At 41.1% G+C, this 12,896-nt stretch overlaps 1 protein-coding gene across 5 annotated transcripts in view; it reads right to left on the minus strand.

Annotated features, from left to right (window-relative positions):
- The window catches only part of MLLT10 (myeloid/lymphoid or mixed-lineage leukemia; translocated to, 10), a 320,600-nt gene that overhangs the window by 281,095 nt on the left and 26,609 nt on the right, over nt 1–12,896 (minus strand). For 3 of the 5 annotated variants that reach the window (XM_019508315.1, XM_019508310.1, XM_019508314.1), the window contains one exon: nt 11,309–11,363. The exons of the other annotated variants lie outside the window; for them this stretch is intronic. In XM_019508315.1, the coding sequence (XP_019363860.1) occupies nt 11,309–11,363 (55 nt within the window). The remainder of the gene's footprint in view (nt 1–11,308; nt 11,364–12,896) is intronic. 5 annotated transcript variants of the gene reach the window in all.

Consider the following 12,896-nt stretch of genomic DNA (forward strand, 5'->3'; position numbering starts at 1 on the left):
TTTTTACCCCCTATGTATTTAAAAAAGGATTTCTTGTTAACCTTGATCCAGGTCGCTAGTCCCAATTCCATCTCCACCTTGGCTTTCCTAACAGTCCCCCTACAATCCTAAGCAACAGAGGTATAGTCCTCCCTTACACTGTCAATATAGTAGAATTCAAATTTTTCACGTTGGAATGGTTTGCAACACACTTAATTTGTGGCATATTAATAAATGAAGAGCAAACTTCAAAAGTTGAACTCAGTAGCTCTGTTCATCTACAGCACAGTAGCAGACCCATTCAGCCTAGGACCCTTTGGAAAAAAAGCTGCAGCAAACAGCTAAAGTACCTCTTCAGAGCCAGACAGCTATTTGCTGGAGCTATATACAGTATGGCTAGTTCATAAACCCTCATCTTCACAAGGGGGCTAAGGAACCTAACTCTATAAAGAATTCAGGTTCTACTGTACTTTACCCCTTGATAGCACTGTTATGACTGAAGAGCAAGGGTGACTACTATATTCCAAAACAATAACTTCAATAAAGATAAAAGAGGGCATTGCACAGGAGTCGGATTAGTACCACGGGGCAGCAAAAACAGAATAACGTCCATCCAGCCTCAGGGAGCAACACGAAAAAAAAAATTAACATTCCAACAAGTCAGCCTCTAGCATCTGTTACTGTGACTGATGATAACTCTGACTGCCAGTTTTCATGTCTCATTGACATGGTGATACGGCCTCAGAGTATTGTTTAGGCAAGAGGATTCCCCTTCAAAATATCCAAGAAGGAAAAAAGCACTATGAGAAAAGGTCTTCAAGACTCCAATGGGGGGGGGTTGCTTCTTCACCGCCAAAAAGAAAAGTAGAAAGCAAATATCCAGCTTTTCACAATCTTAGGGACAAAAGAACAGAATCAATTATAAAATCATACTAAAGATAAAATGCTATTTATGCAGAAAAAATCTGAAGCATAAAAAATATTTTATGGTCAGATAACTTTTAGAAAATATTGTATACAAGTAGCAAGCATAAAATTATATTTCCTTTGAAATCTATTTTAAAAAAATCATAGAACCATAGACTCACAGAAGTAGGGTTGGAAGGGACCTTATAGATCTTCAAGTTCGACCCCCTGCCATGGCAGGAGAAAAAACTGGGCTCAAATGATCCCAGCTAGGTAGGCATCAAGCCTCCTCTTAAAGACCCCCAGGGTAGGAGCCAGCACCACTTCCCTTGGAAGTTGGTTCCAGATCCTAGCCGCCCTAACTGTGAAGTAGTTCTTACGGATGTCTAATCTAAACCTACTCTCCAACAACTTGTGGCCGTTATTCCTTGTTATGCCACTTTAGTTCTAGAAATCTGATTCAGATCATTTAAATTTCAATGTTCTTAAAAGACTTCTGTAATTCCTTATGGCTCCGCAAGGTCAAATGTACTAGAACAGGGCTGTCCCACCTGGCTGCCATTGCCCTTATCATTCCAACTGCAGCAGCAGCAGCCAGGGTCCCCCCCTGTCCTCCAGCTTCTACTACCTGACCTAGCCCCAGGGATGAGAGAGAGAGAGATTGGGCAGCACAAACACAGCCCATAGTGCTGGGGGAGCTAAGGACCTGGAGCACCTCTGTTGTGCTGTACAGGTGGGGAGCCCACAGCTGGGCAGCCAAAGGTGAGCTGGGTGGAAGATGAAGAGAAGGGAGAGGGCAAGAAAGAAGAGCCTGTATATGCATGGGGGGCATCTATGCGCATAGTGCAGGAGGACACCCGTAAACACACAACGTGTAGCCTGGAGGGGTCCATGGCCCCCATAGCATGAGGCCCCCAGCCACTTAGAAACTGGACTGCCCTGTACTAGACCATATTAAAAATGAATTTTCAAATTTTCTTAAGAAAAACTATCACTATAGCAAAGAATAGCAGAAACATAAAAATATTTTTTAAAACATATACCCCCATTATAAGCACAATCAACCTTATACCCCTGCCACACCTTTTCACCAAGATTTTCAGTTACCTGAAATGGTTTTAGTGCAGTCTCTTGTCAGACGAGACTGAGGTAAATCAAAAGATAATAATTTTAAACAATGATTCTTCAAAGATAAAAATAAGCCTCATTATTCCAAGGTCTACATCTTTCCGTAAAGCAGGTTTTTGAAATACACTTTATCTAGAAATCAAACATTTTTTTGTTGCAACTGGAACAAAGTGTAATGGGGGATTGATAGATCTGCCTCCATCTTTTGACTCTTGGTCTAAAGAAACAACTTGAGTGTGCATCTCATCAGTGACAAACTAGTGAACTGCTTAAGTTATGATTAATTACAAAGCATCCCTGATACACAAACCACATCAGAAAGGTAACAAGAAGTTGTTTTAGTTTCAAGTTGATTATTGTTAATTGATATAGAACTATTGGTGAAACTTTCAAGGCACAGGTAGGGCAATTTCCTAACATGTGGCTTCTGAGGAAAGTATGTTAGGTGGCAGTGATAAAAGAATGGTTGGAGAGAAGACAAAGAAAAGATAAATCTAACATGAACTGTGAAAGCATCTAAAACCCATTCAGCTCCCCAGTCAATGTGGGATAAGACCTGGTGTAACTGGAGGGCTAGCTAACTTATAGGTAAGAGAAATAACTTAAGACAATCATTATTAATATTCAAATAATGTTCCAATAGATCCAGACTCTGTGGTGAGCTCAAGAAGCTGACAAAAGTTACCATTCCAGGGAAGGTCCTAGGGAATTTGGTAATATTCCTGGCATCCCTGCCTCAACTTCCTTAGGAAAACAGTCTAAAGGCCCAGGAAGGGGCAAGAGAAACCTTATCTGTTTCTGAGACAAGAGACACACACACACTTAATATACAAGTTGCCAGATGGAGTCTGTTATTAAAGGATGTGTGTATTAGGGTGCAAGACAGCAGAAGACCATCACTTGTAGCGTATGGAAAGATATCTGAAGGAAAATCATGACTGTCAACTTCCTGATAAACACCTTCTTCCTTATGAGTGTGGATAGGATCCTCTTGTCTCAGAAAAAGATGAACAGGGAATCAAGAAGCAGGAATTCTGCTTCTTGATTCAGACGAGCATAGTTTGTAGGTATTTTCTTTATGAGAAAGGAAAACCGAAAATATGCCTGCCTGTATAAATGCATATGATATGCTTTATTGTCAGGGGTGGCCTACAAGCTGCATCTGGTCTGCAAAGCTGTCAATCCAGCCCATGGGGCCAGAAATTTTCCCAGCACCGTGGCAATTAGCTCTGTCACTTTGCCCCCACCTCCAGAATTCCAGTCCTGCAGGTAAGCTCTGCAAGCCTCCAGGGCTGGCTCCACGTTCTGGATGCAGCCTATAGGGCCAGCTCTTTGTTCCAGATGCAACCCAGAGGGCCAACAGAATTGGGTACCCCCATTTTATGTCATGTCCAGTTTACGTAGTATGTGGAAATGGCAGTGTTTGCTGTAGGACTGGAGGACATGCTGATCTATTTCACACTCAGCCTGTCAAGCTTTGGTAAGCTGGATTCATCAACAGAAAACCTGAAACAGTCTTGGCTGAAAGAAAATCCCAGTGTTGAAACGCACCACCCAGGCAGCCCAGAAAAGTCAAAAAACAAAACAATTAAAAATCTATGCACGTAAAAATGGAAGTGAGACAGTGGAGTACTGTGGCCAGTCAGTTAGCTAAAGCAGCAGTACATAAATGCAAGCGTATGTTGCATTAGCAGGAATACTGTATCTACTTCTGTAGAGAGGTGACAGAACCACTTTACTTAGCACTGGTAAATAGTCCTATGGGCAGTTCTGGGCTTGGCAATTTAAATAATATGTGGAGAAACTGGAGTAGAGCCAGAGGCAAGGAACAAAGATGATAAAAGGCTTGGAATACTAGCTTTATGAGAAAGAGTTAATGAATTAGGTATGTTTAAATCTGGAGAAAAGGAGATTAAGGAGGGACAACAGCGGTGTTTAAATACTTGAAAGGCTGCCATAAAGAGGAGGCAGAACAACTGTTCTTCCCTGCAGCAGAGAACAGGATAAAAAACAATGGACTTAAACTGCAGCAAAACAAACTTAGATTCAACTGCAGAAAAAAAAAAAGTCCCCACTGCCAGAACAGTAGGACAGCAGGAACAAGCTGCCCAGACAATTTGTGACATCTCCTTCATTGGAAGTTTTTGAAGAGCCTAGATAAGCATTTGTCTGAGGCAATACAGGAAAGAGCATTCTACATCCATGCATGGAGTTGGAATAGATACCCCTTGATGTACCCTTGAGCCCTATAATTCTATTTGGGACCTTCTTCTGGAAGAAGACCAAATGGAAGCAGTATCCATACGAAGGAAGTTGCTACTGAGTATGGACTAGTACCACTGCAATTAACATAGAAACAAGAAGTCTGAAGGAATAAAATAGAAAGAAGGATTACTAAAGAACTCCTTGTGTTGGTAAAACCTGAAAAAAACACTGGGTATGAGTAATATCAAATTATACAGGACCAGAGAAAACTAAGATTACCTTCTATTCAGACTCAGCCTCTCTCAAGCCTTGGTTACTTGGTTTCATCGCTGGGAAATCTTAAATGAGTGTCTGGCTCTAGATCACAATGAACAAGGACACAGAGGAAAAGAAGTAAAGAAAAAAAGGGTAATGGCAAAACAGAGAAAAGGATATAGACAGTTCTTGACATAATTGTCTACCTTTACAGTAATAGCTGCAGACAGACAGGCATTTGAAGGCCTTTAGGTCAGAGGCTGACAATATTTTTCAGGCCACAAACTAGAACAACCTAGCTCTAGTCCAGCACAGACCAGGTGGATTTGGCAATGCAGCAGCAGTGAGAAGGGTTTGCCAGGTTACTAGGCCAAGCAACTGGGAGCTGCGAGGGCAACAGCACCACTTCTCCCAGCCCTGCCACTCCACAGCTGGGACACAAGCGGACCCTTCCAGCTGAAGAAAAGCTGTGCTGGGGCCCAGCAACTAGAAGCTGCTTCTGCATTGCTGAAGCTTCTTCCCCCCACCCACCCCTGCTCCGACTGATCCCTTCTGGCTCCACAGGCCAGAACCAGTGGTTATGCAGGTGGGATTTGACCCGTGGACCATACCCTGCTTTAGATCAGCAGTATATTCTGGGTCAAAAATCTAGAACATAATTTTGTCACCACTGGCACTCAAGACTTTACTGAAAACATTCTTGAAAGGATGGATTCAGACTGGAAGTACAATGAAAAATATCAAAATCTAAGGAAATGAAAAAGAATTCTACATCCTGTATCACCTGCAAGCAAGTGGAAATATAGAAAGAATTAAGAGAACTATTGGAAGAGGCTCTAAGAAAAATAATTATGTGCTCATCTAAACGCTGATACAGAATTCTCCCAATCATTTTAATGGCTTTCAGGGCCACTGCCAGGAATTCACATGAACTATCATCCCACAAAGTAATGACATAATGAGTGATGCAACTGCCAAAAATATGGTTCAGCCCGGTAACAGATGACTTTCAAACTGCGGTCCTAAGAGACAAGTAGGTCAAAAGTTTAGTGAAAACTAACACATTAGTTCAAACTGTGGCAGTCAATCTGAAAAGAAACCAGAAAAGAGTGGGAAATATTTTAACATTCTTTTGTTTGTAAAGTTTTGTTAAGTAGGAGGCCAAGTCTTAATTGAAGGATTGGACAGAAAGGAAATCGTTCTTATGGTTTATTAGGAAGGATCTACCTTATCGCTCCAGTATAAAGTGCAAGGTAGACCAGTTGAAAAGCTCTAGTTAAAGGTCAGAAAGGAGAGCAGCAGGGGGGATGTCAGTGGGCATCTGCTATAGGCCTCCAAACCAAGAGGAAAAGGTGGACAAGGCCTTCTTTAAAAAAGTGAAGGAAGCTTCCAAATCACAGGATTTGGTTCTCATGGGAGACTTTAACTACCACAACACCTGCTGGGAGGGAAACACAGCAATATACAAGCAATACAACAAGTTTCTAGAGCATGCTGGGGATAACTTTTAATTCTGATCATACAGAGGCCAATGAGGAGGGAGTTTTTCTCAACTTACTGCAAACAGGGAGGAATTGGCTGAAAATGTGACGGTAGAAGGTAACTTGGGTGACAGTCACCAGGAAAAGGTAAGAGTTCATGGGACTTCAGAAATGAAAATTTTAACAAACTCAGGGACCTGGTGAATAGGACCACTTTGGAGACAAGTCTGAGGGGGTAAGGAGTCCAAGAGAGCTGGCTGTACTTTAAGAAGGCTCTCTTAAGGGTGCAGGAGCAAGCTAACCCAATGAGATGGAAGAACGAGAAGTGCAACAGGAAACCAACCTCACAAAACAACGATCTCTTCAAGGAGCTGAAACTCAAAAAGGAATCCTATAAGAAATGGAAACGTGGTTATAGTTTCTCATACTTCCCATCTCTTCTCATATTAGGGAAGAGTATAAGAATATCACATGGGCATGAAGGGAGACAATTAGGAAGTCACAATTTGAGATGCAGCTGGCAAGGACCATAAAAGGCAATATAAAGGGATCCTATAGGTATGTCAATAGCAAAAGTAAGATCAGAAATTCCATAGGTCCCTTATGAAATGAGGAAAGCAGTCTAGTCATGAATGATGCAGAGAAGACTCAAGTATTTAATGCTGTTTTTAACTTCAGTTTTCACAAACAGGGTCAGCTACCAGATGACAGAGATAAGGAAGGAGACAAACATCCTACAGTAATGGCAGAGCAGGTTAGGGATTACTTAGAGAAGCTACATGCCTTCAAGTCAGCAGGTCTGGAGGGGATGCATTCAAGGGTACTGAAGGAATTTGCTGAGGTAATTTCAGAGTCATTGGCAATACTTTCTGAGAATTCATGGAGGTAGAGTGAGGTCCCAGATGACTGAAAAAGGGCAAATATAGTGCATATCTTTAAAAAAGGAAAGAAGAAGGATCCAGAGAATTACAGACCAGTCAGCCTGACCTTCATTCTTGGAAAGATCATGGACTAAGTCCTCAAGGAATACACTATGAAGCATCTACAGGAGAACAAGGTGATCAGGCACAGTCAGCATGGATTCACGCAGAGTAAGTCATGCCCGACTTATCTGATTTCTTTCCATAATGAAGTGACAGGCTCCAGGGATGAGGGGAGAGCACTGGACATGGTATACCTCGACTGTAGCAAAGCTTTTGACATGGTCTCCTACAACATTCTCATTAACAAGCTAAGGAAATAGATGAAAATACTGTAAAGTAAATACATAACTGGTTGATTCATAATACTCAATGCACAGTCCTCAATGTCTAGCTGAAAGGGGGTATCAAGTGGTGTTCCCCAGGGATCTGTCCTGGGTCTTGTTCAACATCTTCATCAATGACTTGGGCAATGGGATCAAGTGCCTACTTAGCAAATTTGCAGGTGACAGTTGGGTGAAAATGCAGATACTCCAGAGGGCACGGCTACGATCCAGAGTGAACTAGACAGACTGGACAAATGGTCCACAACCTTGGGACAAAATAACCATGTGGACAAATACAGACTGGGGAATGACTGGCTAGGCTGCAGTACCCCAAAAAGGAACCTGGGGATTACAGTGGACCACAAGCTGAATATAAGAAAACAGTACACTCTCGTTGCAAAAAAAAGCCAACAGTATACTGGGTTGTATTAACAGGAATGTCACCTGCAAATGAAGAGAAGGGATTCTTCTGCTCTATTCAACACTGGTGAGACCTCACCTTTGGAGTACTGTGTTCCATTTTGGGCTCCACACTTCAAGAGGGACTTTGGAAAGTGTCCAGTAAAAGGCAACAAAGATAATCAGTGACCTGGTCGGCAAGATTTATGAGGAAAGGCTGAAAGAACCAGAACTAGGATTATTTAGCCTGGAGAAGAGCAGACTGAGGGGGAATTTGATAACAGTTTTCAAACACCTGAAAGGTGAATACAGAGAGGATGGTGATGAGCTTTTCTCCATAGCTGTAGGGTATAGAACTAGGAACAACAGTTTCAAACTGCAGCAGGGGAAATTTAGGCTGGAGGTTACGAGGAACTTTCTACCTGTGAGGGTAGCCTGAGATTGGAACAGGCTACCTAGAGAAGTTGTAGAATCTCCATCCATGGAAACTTTCAAAAGCAGATTAGACAGACACTTACCTTGGCAGGTTTAGTCAGCGATGATCCTGCCTTGAGCAGAGGGTGGGACTACATGAATCTATTAGGTTCCTTCCAGCCCTACTTTCCTACAATCTTAAATCATAGATAAAGTGAGCCTAGTCCAGTGATTTACCTTATCCACAGAGAAAGAGGTATAAGTCCCCAACAGGTAATACCACAGTAGTGAATTAAAGGCCTCTGCAGGGAAATATCTTTCTTGAAGAATATTTTGGTTATTTTTGAATATGTTCAGTTATTCAGGCAGCTCGCCTACAAGTTGTGACCAGTACTACAGACTACTGAATCCACTGTGGTTGGTCTGTACAGGAAATCCAGATCAAAAAAAAACATAATACCAATAAGCATAAACATAAAAGCATCTGATACTTTTTTCTCCTTGTGTTACTATTGTACTTGCAGAGAAACAGGTTTTAGATGGTCCATATTGGAAATATGGATAAGCTATAGAACTTGAGTACAAGAGGACTGTTGAGTGGTAAAATGCTCAAGACTGTTTTTAGAATTTTAATTAAAAATGTCCAGTTTAATACAAAGCTTGTAAATATAAATGTAACTTACTTCCACGTATGCAAATCTCTATACCATTATAAAGAACACGTTACTTTAAAATATGCATCTTATAGACATGATGGCATGTACTAGGAAAAACATCATCTTGACAACGGGTATGGACATAAATCTAGAAGTACTGATATTCTGATGAGAATTCATTGAGAGCAGGGTTTCAGATTTCACGCAAGGGAGAATAAAGTCTTATTTTTTAAACAGACTTAAGACTTTGTTTAACCTTCGATTCAAACGGAATTTCTGAAGTTTACTGTACCATACAAGATGCCTGAAACTATTTCCCATACCTTTTCAACACTCCCTGCCCATCCCCACTCAAAGATTAGGCCTTCCTGGGAAACAACAACCCTGGCTGTGCTCCTTGGAATTTGGTAAGGGACTCTGCTGCCACATGTAGTAGGACTGGATGAGACTCTAATCCTAACAATTTCCCCAAACTCCAAACTCATCAAAAGAAAGAAAAAAAATTGTGGTTAAAGCACTCAGTTGTGCTGCTTTTGTTCTGTATACAAAAAATAAGAATAATAGTACTTTCTTACGTTGCAGCTAAATTTATTAATGTATGTAAGGTACTCGGTTCCTATGGTAAATGCCCGAGGAATGCCTACAATACAATGAAAGAAAAAAAAAAAAATCACCCAGTTACTTGAGCCAAATAAGCCTGTGCTGAGCTGCATGCTGCCACAGTTAGACCACAACTAGAACCTGAGATAGTCATCTCTGGTAGGTCTTCACTATGCTGCAGTGAAAGAACTGACTATTTTTATAGACACATCCTTAATAAATCCTACAGGAAACAAAAACAAAACAAAAACAGGTGCAGAAGCGATCACAGAACAGACCTCCTTTGTACACAACGGATGGAGATTATCTGAATGAAAACAAGACAATTTCATAAACCATCTTTTCACACTGGAATCATACTAGTCCCACTGCACCTCTGCCCTTTACATTCATAAATGGATAGATGAGAAGGCAGAATTTAGTCTTTAGTAGAAGTATGTGGAGAAAAAGTTATTTCTTAAAAATGCTTGGAATGCTTCATTTCATAGTAACAATTTCACCAAGACATAAATTTATCAATGAAAATTTTCTGTAATACTCAGGAAGAGCTCCAAATTGGTGATGCACTGAATGATGCAAAGGATAGGCATTAAGGGTTGAAAACTGCCATTTCATCTTTTCCGCATGTAACTTTGTCATAGAACTTGCTTGTGAAACATGGATTAAAAGAAGTTATTCCTTGAAGATGTGCTAGTGAATTTAGGTTGCCCTATAGTTTTGATGGTTCCTGGTTTTCCACACCTAATAGGTTATGTATTCTAAGCAGCAGCTTCCTATGAATGTTCACATTTGTGTACATCATATTTACCCAAATCCAAGACATCTTAAATTCAGATCCCACAGTAATTACAATAAAATCTCTGTCATCCGGCATCCCCGGGGTAAGGTGATTGCCAGTTATGTAAAAATTCCAATTACCTGAAAATCCCCGTTAGGGGTTTTCAGATAACATGGAGCAGAGGAGGGGGAAAGGGCAGCCACAAGCAGGAGTGGGGGAGGAGGGGTGGTGGCAGCCGCACATGGAGCGGTGGCAGTAGCCACCACTGTGTGCAAGCTTTCCCCTGCTCCCCCTCCACAGCCGGCTGGCTGGAATTTCCAGTTAATAGAATTTCCTGTTAGTTAAATGCCAGATAGTAGAGATTTTACTGTAGATTCTATACATAGAAAATTTATAAATTTGTTATAATTTTCACTGTCTAAAACCTAATTAGTTGAGATCTTATCTTAAATTTGTCCCCCCCCCCCCGCTGCAGCATGGAAACCAGTGGCAGAGGGCCAGGTCATGGGGGAGGCAATGAGGAAGGCAGTAGAAAACAACAAGCAGCTTGATCCCTGCACCCACACACCTTGCCCCCTTCCACCACTTGCCCTGCCCCTGCTGCCTGGTCCTCCCCTTCCCCACTGCACCACCACATCAGTTGTTGTTACCCGGCTGACTTGGGGTCAGAGTAAAACATGGGCTCTGTGCAAGAGGCTGAAGCAGGACAGAAGCTATCCTGGAGCCAAAGCAAAAAGGTAAGGGAGGGTGGGGAGAGGGCAGGCAAAAGCTGTGGCTCCAACCTCAAACCTGGATTGGGGCTGGAGCTGCCACCTCCCCCTCCATACTTTGTAATCAAATCCAAGACAAGGGGTTTCCCCTCCCCCCCAACCCTGCTCCAGGGAAAAAAAAGTCTGTGTCTTGGTTTTGAGTAAATATGGTAATTTGAATTTGCTCTCCTTCCCAAAGAAAAAAAAAATCTCATTTTCAGAAGTTTGTGTGTAAAAATTCTATTTCTCCTTTTACTCAAAATTTAACTTAAAATTAACAACATATGAGGAACTAATTCTATTGTCAAATTAGTTCAACTTAAGTTGGACAAATACAGATTATACTTTACTGTAAACTAAATATTTACTTACATATGTTGCAGACCAAGTAAACTACTACAGTAACACTTGCTTTTATTTATAGAATACTATGATCCTTACATTTCAGTTTAACATGTTTTACTTTCATTAAAAGGAAAAGATTAAAAGAAAATTTAAAAAAAAAAACTTACCCCCATTATCTGTTCTTTTTAAAGCACCATCTTTATGAGGGCATAACTCACATCTCTGGAAAAAGTGGGGAAAAAAAAAGAACTGGAATGATTGTAAGAATATTAACACAGATCATACAGTTAGAAGATAGATTGACATTTCTGACAGAAAACAATTGATTAGAAGGAAGGCAGGACACATTTCCCTTAATCTAATGAATTCTAAGAGTTCTGAGCAAGCAAAGTTTTCTAATAAGTTTTGATAAAACTGCAATAATGTTATTTATTTAAGCTGAAATAAAATAACTTAATTCTACTTCAAATTCTCTTTGCTGAAAAATCCAAGCAGACTCAAATATTTTGAAAGAAAGGCCAAAAGAAGTACGGCCTTCACATATTCCCAATCCTACCATTTTTTTAATCAAGAGAATCAGATCTTCACTTGAAAACTTTTTCTAGTATCACTTTTCAAAGAGATCGATCTACTTGGCATCAATTCAGTCTCCTTTTGCCCCCAGATAGTATTAATCTTCCTGATCGTAACATTACTGGTAAGTGAGGACATGGAGTTCATAAAATCCTGACAGTGCCTGTGAAGCAGCATGCCAAATGTGTTTAATAGTAACAAATTCCATTCTAGCAATGGATTGTGGACTGCAAAATACATTAAGGACTACATATGCCTTCTAGTCCATAAAAAACTTGTGGCAGTGAGAGACATGGACATATAAAAAGCAGAACTTGCTCTTTGTGTAGTAAGTAAACTTTTAAGTTGTTTATTTATTATGTCTTCAGTCCACTGATATATGCAACAGCATGCAAAGAATGGGATAGTGGAAGGCTTTTAAAACCATTTCTGTTTTTGCCCCTTGTTTCTCCTCCAGCTCATGTCTTCTTTTTTCTTTTAGCATTTGCTTCCCTGCAGCATCTTTTAATTCCCATCTGCTTCCCTCTTACCCTCCCCCCACTCCATCTGCTAAAATGATCAGCAGTTAATTAATACTTACATGAATGGGTCATCATTTGGCTTTTAACCCTAGAGGGAATTTGTTGAGGGAAAATTGGTTCAACATATCCCTGAGCCATTTTTTCAGACTGTCTGCAGACTCAGATAGATGGCACCACATTAATTATTCAGCTGAAATTTTGAAAGGTTTGTTTGCAACCAAATTTTTTTTTTTAATAAAAACTAATTCTTCAGAACTTACAAGCCTGCAAGCCACAAATGCAGGCTGCAGGTGTCAAAAATCACCACTCCAGGAAAACGCTAACTGCACTGCACTTGGTGTCAGAAAGTACACTCAGACCAAAGCCAATTCTCCGTACATGGAAAAAGCTAATTTCAGAGGGTATAAGCAATACTGTGTAGAGCACGGATGCCAAACTTACACCTATGGGCTAGATCTGGCCCATGTAGCCACATGAACTGACCCATGGGCCACTGGACCAGCCCTGGCCCTGCATGCTGCATGTAACACATGGCCTGGACCCAGTGCCACACACACTACAGGCAGTCAAGGGTGCCACGTGCAGCCCGCACCCCAGACCTCCCCTATGCTACATGCAGCACTGGGTCTGACCTGCACATCATAGGCAGCAAGCAGCCCAT

Source organism: Gavialis gangeticus, unplaced genomic scaffold (assembly GCF_001723915.1).
Source record: "Gavialis gangeticus isolate Ggan-Ray unplaced genomic scaffold, GavGan_comp1, whole genome shotgun sequence".
Lineage (NCBI taxonomy): Eukaryota > Metazoa > Chordata > Crocodylia > Gavialidae > Gavialis > Gavialis gangeticus.